The 21,730-nt window shown below is 41.1% G+C and overlaps 1 protein-coding gene across 2 annotated transcripts in view; it reads right to left on the minus strand.

Moving 5' to 3' along the window:
- Window positions 1-21,730, minus strand: part of tns1b (tensin 1b) — a 196,481-nt gene that overhangs the window by 19,763 nt on the left and 154,988 nt on the right. For both annotated transcript variants that reach the window (XM_059342440.1, XM_059342441.1), the window contains 3 exons: window positions 9,411-10,922; window positions 2,305-2,498; window positions 2,081-2,219 (listed from right to left, as the gene is read on the minus strand). In XM_059342440.1, the coding sequence (XP_059198423.1) occupies window positions 2,081-2,219; window positions 2,305-2,498; window positions 9,411-10,922 (1,845 nt within the window). The remainder of the gene's footprint in view (window positions 1-2,080; window positions 2,220-2,304; window positions 2,499-9,410; window positions 10,923-21,730) is intronic.

Below are 21,730 nucleotides of genomic sequence, written 5' to 3' on the forward strand. Positions count from 1 at the left end.
TTGGCTGACGTTGTGGGACAGTGGAACTCCGGTAGAGAGACGTGCATCCTTCCACTTACCAAAGAATCCCAATCAATTCTTTGCACTTGCAACCAAGATGACCCACATCTAATTGTGGGTTGCGTATGTGAGGCAGGCTAGGTGAAAACATGGGAATGTGATTTGAGGACACACTACTCAAGATGACGGTGTAATGGGAAGTAAATCTTGTGCATCTCGCGTGCAGTTATCAATTGGATAACCATGCACCTTTAACAAGTTTAGCAAATAACTGCAAAACTAATCTCAGTTAACTGATGTCAGTTAACTACAGTTTGTGCTCAACTGAGAAAAAGTTAACCTGGTTTCAAGGTCTATTCAAGACACAAACCATGAAAAACCTTGCACGTTTTCTCACAAATGCATCTCTAATGCTACAAATTGATCGTAACTTGCCCCAGTCAATTCATCCGAGATTCAACATTCTTTGTCTATCTCAGAAAAGGTTACTGCTCTGCTCCTACTTTGAAGGTAGGGAGGGATGTTACGCCACAGAACGGGTGTTAAAAATATGGTGTGTGAGATTTTATGACCAACTTTTATGGGTATGCCCTCAGGGATATAGGCAAGACGACTGGATGAGATCATTGGTAGAGTTGGCCAACGATGCGTTACTAATACAAGAATCTTGTTTTAGTTTGTGGTGCATGTGAGACTAAGAGAGGAGGGCTGGCAGATTGGTCTTGTGTAAGTCTGCTGATCTATCTATCTCTATATTTTCTATTTTCGTTGGATTACAAGTTGGATAGAAAAAAAGAGATGATTTCATGTGACCAACTGGTATGCCACACTTGGATTTCCTCATTTACACCAAACTGAGTTGGCTTTTTTCTGCCCTTTTCCTCCGCCTTAAGTGAATGATGACTGCAGACATTCTTGTGAGAAAAGAGGGATTCAGTCTTCACGAGTTGTGGCCACTCAGGCATTTTGATGAGCCAACCAACGCAAGGCCAGAACGCTGGAACATTTATAATGTGAATGAAAATGAGATGAGGTAATAGTGGAGATATTTTTTCACTGCTCGGAGTCTGTGCTACCAAAATGAAGTACATAAAGAAAGAAATTAGTGTAAGTCAAGATAAAGTAGTATATGTATCGTAAGATATAGTACCTTGAGTGACTGCCAAGAGTCTCATAACAAGCAATCTACATTTGCCCCTGTTCCACTTGAAAAAAGTTGATGAATGATAAGCAACCTCATTACTTAAATAAGCCTATGTAGAGTGAATGTAAGTACACAAATCCCAACAATAACCTACAACCGTCACTGACAGAAACTGTTACTATTTTGAATATATCACAGACTGTATAAAAGAAGTGGACGTAGCGTTGAAAAGTTCAGCCTATGTGTAAGTGGCTTAAACCTGCATTCTATCGAATGACCAGCAGGGGGCGACTCCATTATTTGCAAAAAGTCTGATGTGATGTATTATAATTTTTTTTTTTTTACCTCAGTAAACATTTTCCTAATGAGTTTATGAACGATAGTTTCAAGTCTTCTTCAACACAGCATGATGTTCATTTTGTTAATTATGATCAAATTTGGAGTAAAATAGAAGATAAAGCAAGACATACTTTACCTATCTTGTAAATAAAACAGAAGGCAGAATGCTTCTATCCCACCAGAAGCCTGTTTAAGCCTGTTTTTGCTAGTCTAAATTAGCATCACAATTAATATACCCATTAATAACAAATGCAAACCAAGCTAGGTAGCACTAGGTGGTGACTTAGTAACTTAGCATTACACTACGCTAATGGTACCTGGCCAACCAGTCCACTAGGACTGGCAACTTGTATAATCTTTCTAACTCTTGTCCAAATATGGTCAATTCTGCTCTAAAAACGCCAAACTTGTGGCTTAACTGTGGCTACATCCACTTCTCTTAAACAGTCTATGATAAGGACTAATCTCAAAATAAGAATGATACCAGTGTCAAACACAACATCTTGTTTCCTTATTTCTTTGTAAATAATTTTGACAATCTATAGTAGCTTTGCCTGAGCTCCACGGTGCCCTCTGTCAGCCAGAGGGGGGACTTACACAGGTTGAAGTAAGGGGTTTGCGGCGAGATGGGGAAGGCAGGGGTTTGGGGAAACACCTCACCACCAACTACAGGTGTAGGACTGACGGGGCCACCATCCATCTCCTCGAAGGCCTCACGGTAGCTGTGCATGTGTCTCTGAGAACAGGGACAGAACAAAAACATGTCAAAATGCAAAGAAAAAAGCAAGAAAACATGTCCCAAAATGTACAACAAACTCTACCTCCTTAGGTCGTCCTCCGGGGTTCATCGCTATGGCGTTGACGAACTCTGGAGAAACACAGCGGACAGGGGACCGAAGAGGGACATCGGGGGAGGGCTCGTCGTCAGGACCGTTGTGGTACTGGCCATCGCTGATGGTGCGATGGCGGGGCAGGGTTGCAGGCTCGTCCAAGGACACAGCACGGGCCTGGACTCCTGAGATGACAAATGAGTGTTAATATACAGCGGGGGCTGGTCACTGCTGCTCCCTGTCACCACTTTCCTCCAGCAATGCCATCACCGCCATCACATGTTAATGGTTGTCAGCCACTGTGAATGCTCACTGCACAGGCCATTGTGTGCATTTTGCAGAAGGCTTCTTAAAACCTTTGAATTGAACATGCATACACACAAGGTTAATAAAGGGTTAGCTGTACAAACTGAAGCCCAGTTCATTATTCAACCCAACAAAACACACAAACTGTGTTTAAGTGTTTCAGGGAAAACCTTGACCTTGGAAAAATGTTACATAAAGTGACATTCACACCTTCTTGCATCAGCTGAAACTATAAAAAGCAACTACTTTTATGGATCCCAGAGGGGAAAATGTTCCCTCTAACACATTCAATCTTTCAGAGACTTTCTGATACACAGGCTGTATGTTTGTTATCTAATGCGTCAATGTGGCCAGATCTGGCTAAACCTCAAAGCAGCCAGTAAGCTCATTTCTGCTAATCTGGTTTGAACTGAAAGAGCCAGAGAGAGAAAGAGAGAAAGAGAGAAAGCTACCAGCATAAAACAAACAGGATTTGAGTAAAGAGTTTTATGCTAATATGTGATGCCATTGACTGGGGGCTGGAGGTAGCAGAGCATGAAATGCTGGCCGAAGCTGCAGCCAAATGTGAAAGACTATCTCTGGCTGCCCTGCTCTTTGGAAGAAGATGAAGGATAATGGGAGAAGAAAGGGGAGTACAATAGGTTTAAGAAACAAGTGGGACAATTGGGTTAATCCATTCTGTGGTGTTGTTTGCTCGATAACACAGAGAAGTGCCACTTTCTTGATGTTTCACTGAAACAGTTGGATGAATAATATGTTTCAGTTATTGTTTCTTTCTTGGAGCTCCTTTTTTCACACCCACGTGAGTAAAAATCACTTGGCCAAGGTGGAATGATCTCACAGGGAAACCGAAAACAAACAAGAGCTTATCCAGTAGTGACCTTAAAAATGTTACTGAAGGTTGTTGTCACATGAGGGGGAAACAAAATAGAAAGAATAACGACACACCCTAGCAAGAGCCTGGCTGTTATGGAAACGTGAAAAATATTAATATCCCCTTTACTCAACTTCACTTTGTGAGCGAGGTGAGGGAGCCAAAACCTAGCTGAAAGTCTGCAGGGAAATTGTGATAGCAGCTGTGAAAATTCACAAACCTTCCTGAATCCTATGTTTTAAGGCTTTTCTCTAAGTTACCTTCCAAACGTCTATGTGTTGTCTAATCCTTTTTTACATAATAAAAAGCAGAGAAAAAAAGTGCCAATTATGCCATCTGTTATGATGCTTGATCTATCCTCACTAGCGATGGGAATAATTAATCGATGATCGATTAATGGTCGTTAAGAATTTGGTCGATCACGGGAAATTTGTAATCGATCTGTGTATTGTTTAATTTTAATTTTATCTCTGACTGTGTATCAGTATCACTGAACTGAAACACGCCGATCGTTCAGTTCTACAGCCGTACATCAATAAACCAATGAGCTGAGAATTACGTTGGATAAAGCTACAGTTTGCAAACTAAAAGTTGCAACAACTATAAAACACACAGGAATACAAGAGTATTCATTTGAGCAAAATTAGCTTACTTTATCAAATCTTGCTAGCTTGAATTACTGTTTTTATCCAAATTTTATTAACTCATTTAAACACAAAACACATTAAATATGAAGATTACTGTGAAAACTAACCTCATGTCTCTTCGGGGGCTAAAACATAAAACATTGAACTCCTTGACGTCTTTACAGTTTAATCTGACTTGAGTAAGTTTTACGATCGACAGGAAGTCTCTTTTCATCCTTTCAAAATAAAAGTGTCTGTAATCAAAACAGGCTTTTGCATAGTACTGTATATATATATATATATATATATATATATATATATATATATATATATATATATATCTTTTATTTTGCTCATGTATGCATGTTTTTATACATACTAGAGCAGGAGTGAACAACCTGCAGCTCCGGAGCCATATGTGGCTCTTCAGGCCATCTCCAGTGGCTCCCTGTGGTTTTGAAAAAATAATTATACGAAATGAAACTGTTATTTCTTTACATTTAAATTTTCATTCATCATTTGTGTCGACGAAAGTCTCCAGCCAACTTCAAGTCTAGTTTTGAGTTTCCCTCATGAGGCTAGCTTTTAATTTCAAATCTCCTGAGATATTTCTTCGGTGTCCAGCCTCTCATTTGCACGCTGCATTCGGACAAAATCATATTAATAAATGCTCAATTTGACCTATTAGTAATGTTGGTAGTCAAATTTAGACTTAGGCTGTCTTATCTTCATTTGAATGCTCAAAATAAGGTGTGAGGCCCCATTCCGACATTTTTATCTTTGCTGGCCAACAATGGCTCTTTTGTGAGAAAAGGGTGCCGACCCCTGTACTAGAGTATATATAAACACGTAGCGATTAATTGATTAATTGTTATCATTAATGTTATAGATGCTGGAGTTGACAGGTTTCTTCAATACGCACATCCCTAATCCTCACCTTCAAACAGCTACGTGTTGGCAGGGTTTCTGGTTAAAACATCTTGGAACTGACAGCTTTAAAAAGCATGTAGTACACACCCACAAACAAACACACCCACCAGCGCACCAAGCCTAGAAACTGAGAACCAGATGTGCCCAGTGTCCTGCTCAGCAGCAGAGTACTGTCAAACACTGCGCCGTTGCCGTAGCGACGGCTAATGGGTTCCAGCTGGGATGGCTGGAGATTCTCGAGGACTGACATTTCTCAGCTATTTAAATCCAGCCGCCATGTGGATAAGCACAGGGTCGATTCCAAAAACATAAACTTGATAGGTGATGCTGTTTTTTTCTTTTCATCTGTCTTTAAGTGAGGAAAACCACAGTCTGCGTATGTGCACACCTGCAGCTGAGACAGGTCATGTAAGGTAAGAGAGCGGGCTGCATTCCTGGCGAGGACTGTTCAGAGGAATATGAGGATTTTATTTAAAGGTATACTATGCAGGATTTTATTTTTCTTAAAAAAAACAATCCAAACAAAAATAATCCCTCACAGTAATCACAATGCCTGCTGGAATTTTCTTATGATAAGGCACACTTTGGGCACAAAAATTAGTGAACACAATGCAGAACATAGACATAATGAGGTGAAATTATACAAGCTCAAATGAAAACGAGAGTAAATCTGGAATGTCCTTTACTTTAGTTCAACTAGGGAGGAGGGGCCAATTTTGAAGAGGCAACTCCTGCATAGTATGCCTTTAATAGTTTCTTTATAATGTTATAAGAGGTTTTAAAATACATCAGGGGTGACCGGGGCTGGGTGACACACTTTTTACTCTTGTGTGAATTTCTCATCATCAACACATCTTATAATAGTCATTCTACATTAGAGGGGAACTATCCCTGGGTATCTCTTTCATTCTAATAACTTATTTTAACAGCAAGTTATTAACCATCAAAGACACTCAGTGGTGGAAGAAGTATTCAGAACCCTTTACTTAAGTAAAAGTACTAATACCAAAATGCAGAATTACTCCACTACAAGTAAAAGTCCTGTATTCAAAACAGGGTAAAGTACAAAAGTATCAGCATCAAAATGTACTGAAAGTATCAAAGGTAAAAGTACACATTATGCAGAATCCCCCCACTCAGATTGTTTTATATATTCCAAATATATTATTGGGTTATTATTATTGATGCATTTATGTAAGCAGTGTTTTAATAAATTGATCATGTTTTTCTTTGTCTGTCAGCTGAATGTAGTTGAGTAAAAAGTGCAATATTTGTCTCTAAAATGTAGTGGAGTAGAATTATGAGGCTACAAAAATGGAAATACTCAATTAAAGTAGCTCAAAAATGTACTAAAGTACAGTACTTGAGTAAACATAATAAGTTAAAGTTTGTAAAGTTTTGTTTTTTTGTGCAGGAGGAAGAGGAGCAGGAGGAGAAAGGAGGAGGAGAGAGGAGCTTGTATCATTTCACCTCGTTATATTTGTGTCTTTCTTAGTCACCAATGCTGAGACACCATCACACTGTTACCTTCATTTTTATAATAAGAGTTTGATTATGAAATGCTAAATGGCCTACAAACTTTAATTACAAAAACAACAACAACATGAAAAAAAAATACTCTAACTAGTAAAAATTCTCTTCACCTCAATGTTTTTTGTGTATTTCACAAAATAGCCAGATAGTAATAAGCAAGACGTCACACCAGATGTTTGATTTGAACATGATGAAACAGCACCCTCTAGCTCAGCTGTAAAAAGCACTGTGACACCCAACTCTGCTCTCCCCTATCACAAGTGGTGGAAGAAGTATTCAGATCCTTTACTTGAGTAAAAGTACTGGTACCACACTGTGAAATCACTCCATTACAATTAAAAGTACTGCATTTAAAACCTACTGAAGTAAAAGTACAAAAGTATCAGCATCAAAATGTACTTAAAGTATCAAAAGTTAAAGTAATCGTTATGCAGAATGGACCCACTCAGATAGTTAAATATATTCCAAATATATTATTAGAATATTTGTATTGATCACCATTTTATTTTTTTCAAGATAGGGCTAATTTTAACCTAAATTACTGTTTAATTAAAAATGTCTTATCACTTTAAATTGATCATATATTTTATGTTAGATCTCGACCTGAAAAGTAACTAAAGCTGTCAACTAAATATAGTGGAGTAGAAGTATAAATTTAAATAAAATGGAAATACTCAAGTAAAGTACAAGTACCTCAAAATTGTACTTAAGTACAGTACTTGAGTAAATGTACTTAGTTACTTTCCACCACTGCCTATCACATCTGTGTGACTACTACTGATAGAATACAAACGTCATGATGACAGCAGAGATGACGTCACGATTCAACAGTCCAACATCGACTCTGGAACATTTAACTTTGACGTTGTGCTGCATCATTAAGAAGGATCTGTCTGTCTGTCTGTCTGCGGTAAAGAGGCCAGACTGGCCCTCTGACACCCTGGGGGCCTGAACAGAACAATCCTGTCTGCATTGTGGTCGCCGTCTCCCAGTGGACACATACAGCTTTAGTGATGTGTCCAACTAGGACTGTGGTCTCTCTCTGAGATTTGGTGTCCTCTGTCTGGCTTTGTAAATCTTCAAAATAGTGCGAGTAAAAAAAGGCAGCCTTGAATGAAGCCAGTGTATCCTGGCCCTGGTATTGTTCCTGAGTTTGGCAAAATGGATCTTGTGACATGCACTCTCCTGGCAAGGGACAGAGCTTCCTTTGTGCCTCCAGTGTCTCGCTCTTGTGAAACTTTAACATTATCCAATTGGATTTTTTTTTTCTACGCCACAGTTGGAATAATGCCCTAACCTTGAGTTAGAAAACTTAGAGCTCAGAACAAACAGGAATGAAAAATGAGTGTGTATGCTGAGAGAAATCAGAGTGGTTAGTTTGATGATGATGACATAGAAACATATGTTATGTATAAAAGGGAGCGAGAGGAAGTGAAACAGAAACAAAATGAGAAATGATTAAATGCAAAGAAAAGCCACCGCACTCAAAGCAGATACAGACTACTTGAAGGAACACTTGGATAAAAAGGACTTCTTTCTTCCTTTTTTGTGTTCCTTCAGACAGGATGGGAGAACCAACCCGAGAGGGAGTGAGAACGGCGGTGCTCAGACTGAGAAGAGGTCATGCTGGGGATGACACGTTGGACACGAGCCGAGTATTCTGGGTAAACACATGGATGATGGGAGAAAGAAGAATGAGGATGACAAAACTAAAAGTAAAAAGAAAAACAAGGAAGACCAGATCCCACCTAAGAAAAGAACAAGAAGGTAATGGACAGATGGAAAACAATCCCTGGAAAACAATGCATATGCAGTCAGTCTTTAAAACCATAAATGAGGCAGTTTTGTCTTTATGACCTCCGCGAAAGTGATGCAAAAGGTTTTCTATGTAAGCAATCCAACGTGTATCTCACACAAAGAATACAATACAGCTCCTCATGGTGTTGAACTGCCATTTAGTAAAGTGTAATGTGGACAATCGTTCTACATTTAAATGGCAGTAAAGTGAAGCGAGCCGTACTGTTGATTCTAGAAAAACCTTTCTGGCATTCGTTATCTGAGCGCTCAGCTCTACCACGGTGCTTTATGTTGACTTTGTTGCTGCTCTGCAGGATGTCTGATGAGCTTATCTAGGGACGGTCAACCTGCTGGACTGGAGAGAACACTTCCTGTTTGAGCTGAGTGATGGGGACGGATGAGGTGACATTCAGGAAATGAGATAAGGACAGAGCAGTTTGTACAGTGTATAGAAGGTGGCATCAACATTATCCTCCAGTACAGGTTCTGTTCTGCATTTGCTGCCACAAAAACAAAGATTTCACACAACTGGTACGATAAATAACTACTGGATAATGGATTAGTTGTGGAAATAATGAACCAAAAAACTAAATAATGTGGTTTTCTGCAAGTAAAACTCAAACCAGGCTGTTAGATAGACTGCTGAGGTCAAAGATGTGACTGTCACATAGTGCTCCTAACGCAAACCTTAATGAAAATGAAAACATTTTGAACCTTTTCTCCAGCAGCAGGTCACATCAAGCATTATTGAAGGGTTGAAATGGGAAAACCATTAAATCCAATATTCACACAGATTGTCACTCCAGTCACATTTTGTCTTAGTTGGATGTACTGTTGGTCAAGGTTAAGGCCTTTGTCTATGAGATGTTGGATTATGAGGTTGATTTTGACCCAGGCAAGCATTTCATTGACTATATCAATCACATAACATGATAAAAGTATGATTTACATATGGGAATGCAACCCACTGTTGGATAACAGGTAGTTCTTTCTTCAAATAAAGATGAAATAAAAAAAATGTTCGAACTTACCAGCCACTCTTTGGGCCACCAGACCTTCAACGTTGAAGACTTCATCTTGCTCATTTTCTCTTGGCTGCGGTGATGCTGAGGCAGCACTTGGGCTTCTCAGGGGCTCAGACAACTCTGCAGACTGGGACAGTGTGCTTGGTGGGTAGCTATTGATGGGCTTGAGCTGGAGGTGACCAGCTACACCGGAGGAGGCCTGTGGGGAAGGACTCGTTCCAGCCCTTTCAGATGTATAACTCAGAGATCCGTGGACAGGTGAAGGCTCTGGTGTACTAGGCTTCCCAGGTGACACCTGAGCTGGCGATGAGTGGCTGGCCACGGTGGACACGGGGCCGGAAAAGTGGGAATGAATGGCAGCATCGGCCTGGGAGGAGGGCCTGGGTTGGCTCTGGGAGAAGGACGGCTGGGTGGTCACTACAACACTGTTTTCCCGCAGTGGAGCACTTTGGGACTTTGGCACCGGACGACCTGGTTCCAGGTCCAACATGAGGAGATTAAGGGTTTCAATAGATTGCTCTATTTCTTGCTGGGATGCGCTGTGGCTATGAGGGAATTGTGGAAGGCTGTGGTGGCTGGGAATCACTGCTACAGAAGGAGGGGGACTAAAAGTGAGGCCTTCAGTAACTGGCTCCTCTGGTACGCCGAACTGCTGCCAGACGTTAAGACCACGCTGGACGGCATCCCTGCTACTGGTGGTGCGTGCGGGAGCTGGTGGCATAGAGCTTGGCTCTGCACCAAATGACTGAGAGCGGTACAAATTGCCATTCTGTGTAGCCATGTAATTACCCGAGGATGGGGCTGAATCACTTTGGGTCAAAGTGACAGGTTTGCTGGATAAGCCAACCTGTTGCTGGACGATTTCCAGAGGCTTTTCTGGGACACTGCGCTCCAGATATGGCACATGGTCCTGGCCATTGACGAGTGACTCCTGCTGGTAGTAAAGATCAGCTGGTGTAGCCCGACCGTCTGTGGAGGAGAACGTCCCCAGACTGTCCACACTGTTGCCCTCTTGACTGGTGGGCAGCTCATCATCTAAAATGTCCGTCTCCCGGTCAATACCACTGTGGCCGTTGACATGAACCTGGGCAGGAACCAGGTGAAGCATGCCTCCAACAGCAGAGGGCGGGGTGGACAGGTAGCCCTGTCGATGCATGGGCCCCTCCAAGCCGCTCAGCAGCTGCTCCAGCTCCTGTTTCTCTTGGGGACTGATTGGCTGTTGTGCAGGTGGGGCGTGCTGATGGACCGAGGGTAGTTCCTCACCGACAGCAACGTGTGTCTGGCTCACTGTGGAGGCCTGAGGGGCTGCTGCCACTTCATCAGTTCGGTCAGTTTTGATGGAGGCAGTAGAGTTTCCTGAGTCGCTGCTCACTGACAAGGCATGGTCCACCGCGGGCAGGGCATGTTCCACAGCAGTGGGAGGGAGGCCGTTCGCTGTGACTGTTCCTTCAATCGACTCCTTTTTACGAACTTTGGCGTAGAGGCTGCCGTCCAAGGGTCCTTCAGTATGGATGACTTCTGAAACAAATAAGAAAGACAGAGGCTCATTAGAAGAAGAAAAAGCAAAACAACCAACAACCATTCAGCCTTCCAAATCCCTTTCATTTTCAATTGTAAGTATTTTTCAAAGCCACAGTACCTTGGCTATTACAGAAATAAATGTATTGTCATCTAAATATAACCACTTTGGATTCATGTATGATTGTAAGTATGTAAGTATGAGTCTATAGTATTACTTTTGTGAACAGAATAGGTTTGACAGCAAAACGTTCTACACTGCAATCAATTTAAAGATTTGAGAGCAAAACTATCATCAGCGCAATTAAAATATGTTTAAGTGCAAGTCAAATTAATTCTTGTTCTTGATCCACAGGAATATACCTTAACCATTTGTTTGCAAATCTAAAAGCCTTTTTTGCATTCATTTTGAATTCAAAAGGAAAACCCTTTGGTTTGCAAACAAATATATTGGATTTGCAAACTGAATTTTGGATTTAGAAACAAAATTTTGGGATTTACAAACACAAAACTTTTGGATATGCAAACAAAACTTGGATTCAAAATAAAAAGTTAGAGATTTCTAAACATAACTTTCAGATTTACCTTCAATAAAGCTTTTTTTGATTGCACTGTCGATTGTTCTCAAATCTGTTCAGAGTGACTGCATAATAAACACACAAAAGTAACCCCGTATGTCATCATAGAGAGAAGCAGGGGTATCTGGAGATTGTGCGGGCACAGCCAAAACAGCTGCAGTTAAATTAAACACTGGCTCTGGTCCACTTATTCTACCAGCTTCAGGAAATGAGCAGGGTCTGTGGCATGCACGCTGGAAAAAACGATGAAATCACAGGAGCCTGCCTTGCACTTTCTCAAGCCAATTGGATTAATCTGTGCCACCTGAAGGATACCAGGCTAACAGAAGATGAATCGGTTGTTGATCTTATTTGCTTATGACCCTTACAACTGTGAACAGGATGAGCTAATGGACGAATGGATGTCACAGAGTTTTAATCAATAATGCAAGATCTGATAGAACGCTGCAATGTAGATTGTGTTCACTGGACACAAATGCATACACACTGTACATACACACATTCACAGCCACGCCCGAGTCCAGTGAAGAGGAAGTAGGGTGCCCCAATCAGAAGAATTTAGTCATCACTGGAAAATCAGCCTCACTGAGTGAGGCAGGCCTGGAGGCTTTTCCTGGCCTCCCAAACCCAAAGCAAAACAAAAGCTCGACATGCTGAGAGTCACACTGAAAAGGTTACCACACATACACACAAGCTTACATGGACTTTTCCCCTCCCTGCAGCATTCTCTCATACAGCCAACACAGTGCATTAATGCAGACAGATTTATGCGAAAAGTCTAAACAATCACCACTCCCCCACACCATTTGGTAACAGTTTGTGCAGTTACACATTCAGTAACAAAACAATACCGTGTCAGATCATTCTTCTTCTTACTGCCCATTAAAGTTCCCAAGAAACCGCATAACTCATGATGAGGCACGTCCTGATAACCAAGTCAGATTCTACAGCTGGGAAAAGGAGCTGCACAAAGACGCTGTCTGTGTGTCTGTAACTTATAGATATCTCCATCTCAGCTTCAGTGAATATAGGGCTCTGTAATGGAGCTTGGTGGGCGTACACAGGCTGGGTGCTGCGAGGACTCCTCGGCCGGCCCGGGGCAACGTGCCAAGGGACTGGCGCACTGTAACGGCTGCACTGTCAGGCTGCTGGTGGAAACAAATCTGGTGGATCTTGGTCACAGACAAACACAGAGTGTATTTACTACTACTAATCCGTTAGTGTTTTTACTTTGATTGGTACATTGGTGAACCACAGACAGGAAAAAGAGGCTATTTGAAGCTTCTAGCATGTCTGGGCTGATAATGGCCTGTTATGGAGACCCGATTCCAAAAAAGCTGGGACTTTGTGTAAAATGTAAACATGAGACAATTTTGTTTTCTGTTCAAATACATTCTGTAATTTCTGTAATTTGACACAACATAACAGCTTTTTTGGAATCTGGGTTTAAGAATCAGTGTAGTGTTTCAGTGTCAGCTCCATAATAGTTGTCATGATAACCATAGTCAACACAGACCATAGCCCCAAAAACAGACTAATTATGATGGAGAGTTTCAGATTTCTGGTAGCTGTTGATGTGAATTTTCCACTAAAGTCAATGCACTCCTGAGAGAAAGACCGATATTGAATTTTTGAGGCCAATACCAACCATACCAATATGAAAATACAACTTTTCTATGTGCATTGTGCACAGATTTTGCCGTTCCTCTTGGATGCACATTTTGAAGATTTGTATGAGAAAATCTAATCAATAAAAAACAAGCTTGGGTGATTTAGAAAGGATATCATCATCATGTAGGTTGTCCAGCAGAGCACTGAAATAACCTTCTATCACCTATAAATGTCTGAAAAGCAGTAAGGTGTGACTGCTTCTCTAAAAATGGAGATGTAGTTCACAATGTAACACACTATATGTAAAATGTATAATAATATAAATATACAGAGGAGAGTTATTAATTTATGAAAGCAGCCTTGTAAGTATTTTTGCAGAGTCATATTGGTGCACATTTCTCAAAGGAATCATTCAGGCATAAAAAATTCACTCTATAGGCTGCCATATGAGTAATTGATGAACCTTCGACAATAGATACCAATACGTCAGCCATATGTGAGAACTGGCCAATATATATCAGTCAGGCTTTAGCTATCTCCAATAAAAAGTTAGCTACTAACACAGGAAACTGCAGATAAAGTCATCATTACACATTTATATAGCTCTGGAAACTGCAAGTATCATGTGTGGGTCCACATGAGCGCACACACTTTTAATGCAGCCATGTAGATAAACATAGACAGAAGTCGTGAAAGGAGAGCCCCCCTCACTTTCTCCATTTCACTACTTTTATAAATCACCTGTCCTGCAGCCAAATGTGACTTGTGCAATTAGGATGATCAGTCACACAGCTGAACTACAACACTTCAAACAAGTCACCTTTAAAGTAAGTCAAAGCCCTGTCAAAGGAAACAGCAGAAACACCTCCACAGGAAGAGGCTCCCCTACCTGTGTGAGCAGTGGACAGATGACGGTATAGTTCCAATCTAAGCTGAGAAAAGCCCTGCAGAGCAGCCCCCGGGGTGGGACATGAGGGCTTACAGTCGGAGTTGGGGGAGTTGGTTTTGGCTACAGTTCCTCCTCCTCCTCCTCCCTCTCCTGAATAGCTGTCCACTGGTTCAGGAGAGCTACTGCTGTAGTGGACTGCTCAGTGGTGCGCACTAGTCTAAAGGCTGCTCCTGCTGTGTGTGCGTATGTGGGAGGTCTATCACAACAGCCTGTTTGACGGTGTATGTGGGAGGTGGGGGGTAATGGACCAAGGAAATCCACAGTATAGAGTGTGATAGAATGACATCAGTCCCTTTAAGTTGGGCTTTATATAGATAATTCTAACAAATATGTTTTAACTAGTATATAAGACTTGTTGAAGTAGTAATAAGCTGTTTCCAATACACTTATATATAGATATGCCCCTCCTTTAGCCTACTGGTGTCAAAAACACTCATGTAATGGAAAGAGTTACTTCGTCCAACAACAGTCATTTAACGATCGTCTCCAAGCTAGGAAGCAGGGAGAAAACTCCACCCTGCTGCAGGCAGATGGAGAAAACAGAAAATCTTAGTGGGTAAAAAATAGAAGGATGAATACCAATTGAGTGGCTGCTGATCTGATATAGAATATAACAGGGGCTCATTTTCGTACTGGTGAAAAAATGCTAAAGTCAGATGTCAGAGGTGATTTACAGCATTGTTCACGTGGATCGGAGGGTGGTCCACAAATGCGACCTAGAGTAACATATGCACACATACCCACAAAATACAACCTTTTTCCCACAGTTTGAACAGTTCATCTGATCTAGCCATCTATACACATTAGCATGCAGGACAGTCACTTCACTAGCAAATCACAATCCAGAACAATAACACATTTGTCACTCTGGCTGATAACAATAGTCATGTGACTTGGCCTCCACCAACGTGACCTCGCAGATTGGTTTATGGACAACAGTTTTGAAGAATGGATGAATGGACTGGATACAGCGTTGGTGGTAAGATCCCATTCATTCCTATGGAAGTTGCTGATGGGCACTAGAGCCAACTTCCATGAATATAATTATCCAGATGTTCCCATGGGCCCATAAAGGAAGTGCTGTAGGCTGAGCCAGCTAACTACCAGTTTAGCTAACCCTAACTTGAAAGAAAATAAAAGGTTTTCATTGTGTAGCTCTTCTAGACTTTTTAAATGTTCTTGGACCAAATTATTAACATTCTGTCATTCCAGAGGGGCTGGAGTGCTAAAAATGTATCAGCTGATTTACAGATATATCTCTTTTCCAATGTAACTCAATGGGAAAAAAATGTTGGCATCAGGTGACGGACCTGGGAGTTGTTATTCCACATCAGAATTGGTTTCTTAGTTCGGTTCTGGTTCAGCTCATTTGTAAGCAAAGTATAATTCAAAAAGAACAGCTGACTCCTTAGAGTGTCTTTAAGTGTAACCAAACACTAAATAACACATCTTTAGGCCAAAATGTTACAATTCACTTTCACTGAACACTCACTGTAAAAGGGTCAAAGTTCTCAGACAGAAACACACAGTGCACCATGGTAGCCACCTGTCAATCAAAAGGTAGCCCCGCCCTGAAGAATACCCTGCCTTATTTTCTATTTTACTCTAAATGGGACCATAATTTACAAAATGCACGTCATGCTGTATTGGTGAAGACCTGAAACTAGTGATGGAGACCATAAACCCATTAGGAAAATCTTAACTGAGGTAATAAATCAACTGAGAAGTAGGGTAATTTTCTCATAGACTTCTATACAATCCAACTTCTTTTTGAAACCAATGGACCTATCAGATAAAATTCTTCACTTTTCAGAGCAGTAACCCCTTGGCCTTCACAGCCTCATTTCAAGCATATTCAACATGATTCTGGATTATTGTGAAACTGTTCATTTCACTCACAGATTGTCACACCAACTCAATTCTCTCTTAAAGCTCTTTCTTCTCTCTTCCTCTCTCTTCCTACCCACACATCCTTCGCCTGGCTTCCTGCTCTATTCTTTCACTGATGATGATGATGATGGTAATAACTTCGCTGAGGCCAGCTGTGGTCCTATAGTCCCACTCTTACATCAAAAGAAAGCCCAATTTAGTTGACCCTCTATAACTAGCTGATGTCTTCACTTTTGAAACGACGTGACTGATGAACGATCCACACAATCCCCATTTGTACTACAGGAAATCTAATCTGTCACTTCTTACGCCAAGTAGACTATTTATATTGAGACTGCTTTTCTGTCTGCTGCCGTTTTCATTCTGACGAAATGAACACACGTAAGGCTCTACAAATAACCTTTGACGGTGTTCCTTATGCGATAAGAAAGGGCATATGTATGTGTGATTTCTTACACTGTGTGTGTCCACGTCAGTGTGTGTTTTTACATACTCCCCAGGAGGGAAATACTTGCTCTGTGATCCCAAGCACATTAGTCAGAGGAGAATGTCTGCGATCCTGACCTCATCGCCCTAACTAATTATACAACAGCAGGGGAGAGTGAACCATGTCTGCCCAGTCTGGAATGACCAATTGGTTTGGTCGCTACTTCCTCTGCATTAGAAATGCTTAAATTAATTTAAAAATGCATTATGAGGTGTTCACAGTGTTCACTCACACAAATACAAGACAACAAACACTGAAGACGCATAACAAAGATAAAAACTGATTGCACAAATGCAAAGTGTTGTCGTTGGAAGGAGCTGTCAGATATTTTGAGGTTCTGGGGGCCAGATGGTGCAACTGTGTGACCTCTTGTTCTTTGCACTCTGAACTCTGACCCATGTGGCAATAGATCCCCATTACAGCGGAAATAGCATGTTTCCCCTCGAACTTACATGGACAAACACACCATGTGCTACTCTGTGCTTGTGTTGGAAAGTGTGTGGGCATTCCACAACAGATGAGGGTCCATGTCTGCTGGCCACAAGTGTGACATTAATGAAAAGCAATGATGAAACATTTTCTGAGAACGTCCCCTCAGGCCTCAACTGCTGCAAACACTAACAGCCTGACAAGAATAAACCTCAGAGTGTATTTACATTCAAGAAGCCCAAGAGGGCTTCAGTGGCTCTACATATTGGTCGAACAGGATGTAAGTATAGCCTGGTGCCATATTTGGTAAAAGTTAATGGTTGTACTATTGATTTGGTAACAAAAGCCTGCCTGTAATGTACGACAGGGCTCAAGGACGGCTATTAAAGTAACACTGTGGCCTTGTAAATGATCTACACAAGAAGCTACTGTATCAACTGTTGGGCTGATCGAGAAGATCAGAGAAGACTGATGAATTAAAAGAGCCAACAGACCTGATAAAATAAAGCAATACAATAGTCTTGTATGTAGCTTGGACCAAGTCAAAACTTACAAGCATTGAGTCAAGACAGTTAACTTCCATGTCAAGGCAAGCAAGTTCCAAGTCAGGTCCCAAGTCAAGACAGTCAAGTCTCAAGTCAAGTCCCAAGTCCAGACAGGCAAGTCCCAAGTCAAGGCAAGCAAGTTCCAAGTCAAGTCCCAAGTCAAGACAGGCAAGTCTCAAGTCAAGTCCCAAGTACAGACAGGCAAGTTCCTGTATGAAGTCATGGGCAAAGTCTGCAGTCATCAAATTTGGAATTTCATGTCAATTTCATGACTCAAGTCCAAGTCATTTGACTCGAGTCATTTGTAGCGCCTGCCCTACAAAATTATTAATCTGCAGCATTTATTTCAATTGGGTTGTAATAATTGAAATGCTGCTTAATCCCCATGGTGCAACTGCAAGAACTTGTATTTGAGTGTGGATGGGTATTCTCAGTACAAGTAAATACAGTACATTTAAATACAGTTTAGTCATTGCTGACATCAATAGCCACAAAACGCTTAGTCAAATGTAAGTACAGGAACTCTTCTAATGAACACTGGCCCTGCAGCTCATTAAATATACATCAAAGTTTACTGTGAATCAATGTGTGTGAGTGCATGCTCGCCTGGATTAGACAAACAGAGGCCAAGGTAATGGAGGGCAGTTTGGAACTGTGGAAGTTTAGTGATTGATATTGATATAGATGTTCTGTTTACCTTCAAACTGGCAAACATCCCTTATGGTACAGCTAATATTTGTGTTCCACAAATATGCATTAAAGTCAGACACAAAGTACATTTCTAAGTGTACTGAAGCATCAGTATCTAAAAGTGCAATGTAACCTGTAGCCAGTATTGGTCAGAGGTCAAGATTATATTTAGCACAAATACTACTGAAAACAAATGCACGGACATAACTGACACTCACACCATGTGCTAATATTATACATAGACATAACCAAGACACACACCATGGGCTATATATCAGCCAGACAGATCATCCATGCAGAGCATTACGTTTCACTCTGGATGAGGTTTAGTCTCAGGAAAAGTCATCAGCAGTCGTGAGCAGCAGGGTTGTGCAAGGAAAATCCTGAGGGCCAAATGAGGAGAGCGTCTGATGAGCTGGCTGTAGCTATCTTGATCTAGAGGTGAGGAAAAGTTTTGATGGGCTAATACAAAGACAGAGCCACTTTATTTTGTCTGAAACCATGATAGTTTATGCAGATCCTTTGCAAAGTCAGCTCTTGTGCTAATCAACATCATGGTAAATGCTTGAGACTCAAACCAGTTTCGGTCCTGCCCAGATACTTCCTGGTATGATAGCTGTATCAATATGAGTCTTTACACAGGGCTGAGCTGTCGAGAATCGTACTTTCAGGAGATAAAAAAATATTAGGGTGGGCAATTTTCCAGTGTCCCAAAATGAAAAGCACTAAATGTTCCCAATCTAGGAGGTATTCATGTGGCTTCTGCTGGTTTTGGAGTATCTTACCATACAAGAATAACATTTAAGAAGTAGTGATGGTCCACAGCTTCCCAACCTGTTCAAAGTGTGTCTTGACAGCCTTGACCATTTTGAAATAGAGATGTTTTCAATTACTTCAGCTCACATGAAAGGACAGCCCAAATCTTTACTTTCCCCAATTTCATTCCATTTTCTTCACAATTTGCATGAGCCAGTTCCCTTTTACTGAAGTTCACCTGCTTGCTGTCTAAGTCATCACTAGCCATTTTATTTGCAAAATACCCCAAACAACCAGTGACAAAGGCATGACCTTCACCGGCTTTTACCCTTCCTGGCTTTGAAGAAAGCACAGATTGCATAAAAGAACCGTACCATCACCCATTGCTTTGAGAACTATGGTTTTGAAGCATTGACTTGAGCATTTTAGCCTTTTTTTTGGAAGAGACCATAATTGGAAGAGAGGGTGCTTGGAAGAATTTTGGCTAGCAAGAGGAAAAGTTTTGATGTAAATATAAATAAAGTTTGATTGATTAAGATACACCTGAAACTCTCAAGAGTGTCTTATAGTACAACCAAACACTGAACAAGCCATTTGGCTTCAATTAATTTGCATTGGAACAAAATGAGAGCAGTGTGAAAGGGTTAAAGTTCTAAGATGAAAGCATACTGGTTGCCAGACCATAAACCATACACTGCTTTATTGTCTATTTGACTCTAAATGGGAACCTAATTTATAAAATGATCATCCTGTTGTATTGAAGAAGACTTGGAACTGGCTATTGGGAAAACTCATTAGGAAAAGAACTTGTTAGGAAAATGTTAACTGAGGCAATAAATCAAGTAGCTTCATTTTCTCATCGACTTCTATACAACTAGACAACTAGAGGTTGTCAAATTGAATAAAAACATAATTAAACCTGCAGTATCACAATCAGGGGCCACTTAACCACATGATGATGTTGCACAGTTGAGAAAAATGTACCTTTTTCGAGCAAAGCTTCTTTTGAAGTAAAGAAAACAGCGTTATGCCGAATACCAGGAAAGGACTGGGGGTGAATAGAACTCCCTGCTTAAAGAAAGATAATAACAAAAGAGGCAAGGCTAATTTTCCCAATGGAGCCAAAATGAAAGCTTTTGACTTCATGCTGAAAACTTGAGTCTCTTTTTCCTTGTTAAGTTCATCTCCCATGTCCATCCACCCCCTGGCTCAGGAGGGGCCTATTCAGTACGCTGAGTGACCCATGCAGAAGGATCCCCCGGGCCAATAACACACCCATAACAGGACATCAGTGCCTGATAAAGAAAGTCCAAGTCTTTGTCTTTGTCTCCCTACATGTTTTCCCATCCATGCTTTTACTTGATTCCTAGTGCACAAATACTTAAAGTGACTTAAACATATTGAGGAAAAGGATTAGGGGGGCAGTTGCTTGTGCCTGTGCTGTCAACTGGAAACAGTGGCAGTCAACTGCAGTCTATTTGATATTTGACCCTTAAAATGACCATTTGTATACCAATAACTCATTATATGTTACCTCCAATTTAAGAAAACAGTTGTTCTGGAAGCATGCAAAAAAAGTTTTCTTCAAGAAATCAAGGTTACATGTGGTGAGTAATTGACAAATTGACATTTTAAGAGTGCTATCTTAGTTAAATATATCACGCACGAGAAAACTTAATCTCTTAATTAAGATAAAGCGGCTTCTTAGTGTCCTCCTCCCAAGACATCAGTACTGGATAAAAAAGATCTTGTGAAAAGTGATGATGATTAATTATGTCCTGGCTCTTCTAGGGCCATTTTAGCCAGATCAGCTGCGTAAAGATGGCTGGAGAAAAAGAAAGAGGGAGAGAGAATGTCTGGCCAACAGCTGGAGTAAAGCTGTGTCCATGAGGAGCCGACAGAACACTCATTTATTCTCTCACTTCATGGACAGATCACACTCGCACCGTGGATTAGCCATTACAATACTCACTCTATGGTACAAAAATACAAGTATACTATCTATTTTAAGGATCGGTGAATAAGAAAAGTCTCTGTCTGTGAAATTACTACCATATTCGGTGAGGCACACATCCGACTTGACCCACAGCCAGTGGCTGTCGCCTAGCAGGAACCCCTGTCCCTGTGCCCCCGCAGCCAGAGTCCAAACCGGGACACTCCACAACACAAGGCACTTGTTCTCTCTTTGTGTCCAATGCAGTCTTTCCTAGACTAGCTCTTATTTTTCTGTCTTGGCTGTTACGCAATCAGAGTTGCGCAAAGTTTGGAGTCAAAGCAGCCTAATCCGTCCAAAGCCTCGGACTAGACTGAGGGATTGATAGCATTGAAGCCTGTTGCCAACACAAAGGACCAGACGTTTCACCTCTGCATCTTCTTGGAGTAACTCCACGGCCTGACTTTGTCTATGATTCGATGAGATCACATTCTTACAGAGCAAGCTAGGTTTTACCATCAGGGGGGTTTGTGGTCAGAGTCGGCTGAACAGCGTCAGATGTGAGAAAGTTCAGGCGAGCTGATATCACGAGAGGTGGACAGCTGCTGGTGTTCACACTCAAATCAATTCCCACAGACATGTACAAGTTAATCTCATTTCCATTTTAACATGACACAACTCATCTGGAACAGTATGGCTGCCTTAACAACATCTGCAGAATGGGATTATGCTATTATCTCTTATCCTGTTAATGCAAGATGCAGATCAAGTGTACTTCTCTGCAGCTGACCTATCAGACCCCTATCAGATCAGTTACAGATTATTGTCCCCATTTGAGCATGATTTTGGGAAGATAAGTAAAGACCAGAGGGTCATGGCAACATTTGAGGAACTTCAAATTAATATTAATGTTAGTATTGTTAGCTGGGAGCAGCTGCAG

The sequence above is a fragment of the Centropristis striata genome, chromosome 10 (genome assembly GCF_030273125.1).
Source record: "Centropristis striata isolate RG_2023a ecotype Rhode Island chromosome 10, C.striata_1.0, whole genome shotgun sequence".
Taxonomy (NCBI): domain Eukaryota; kingdom Metazoa; phylum Chordata; class Actinopteri; order Perciformes; family Serranidae; genus Centropristis; species Centropristis striata.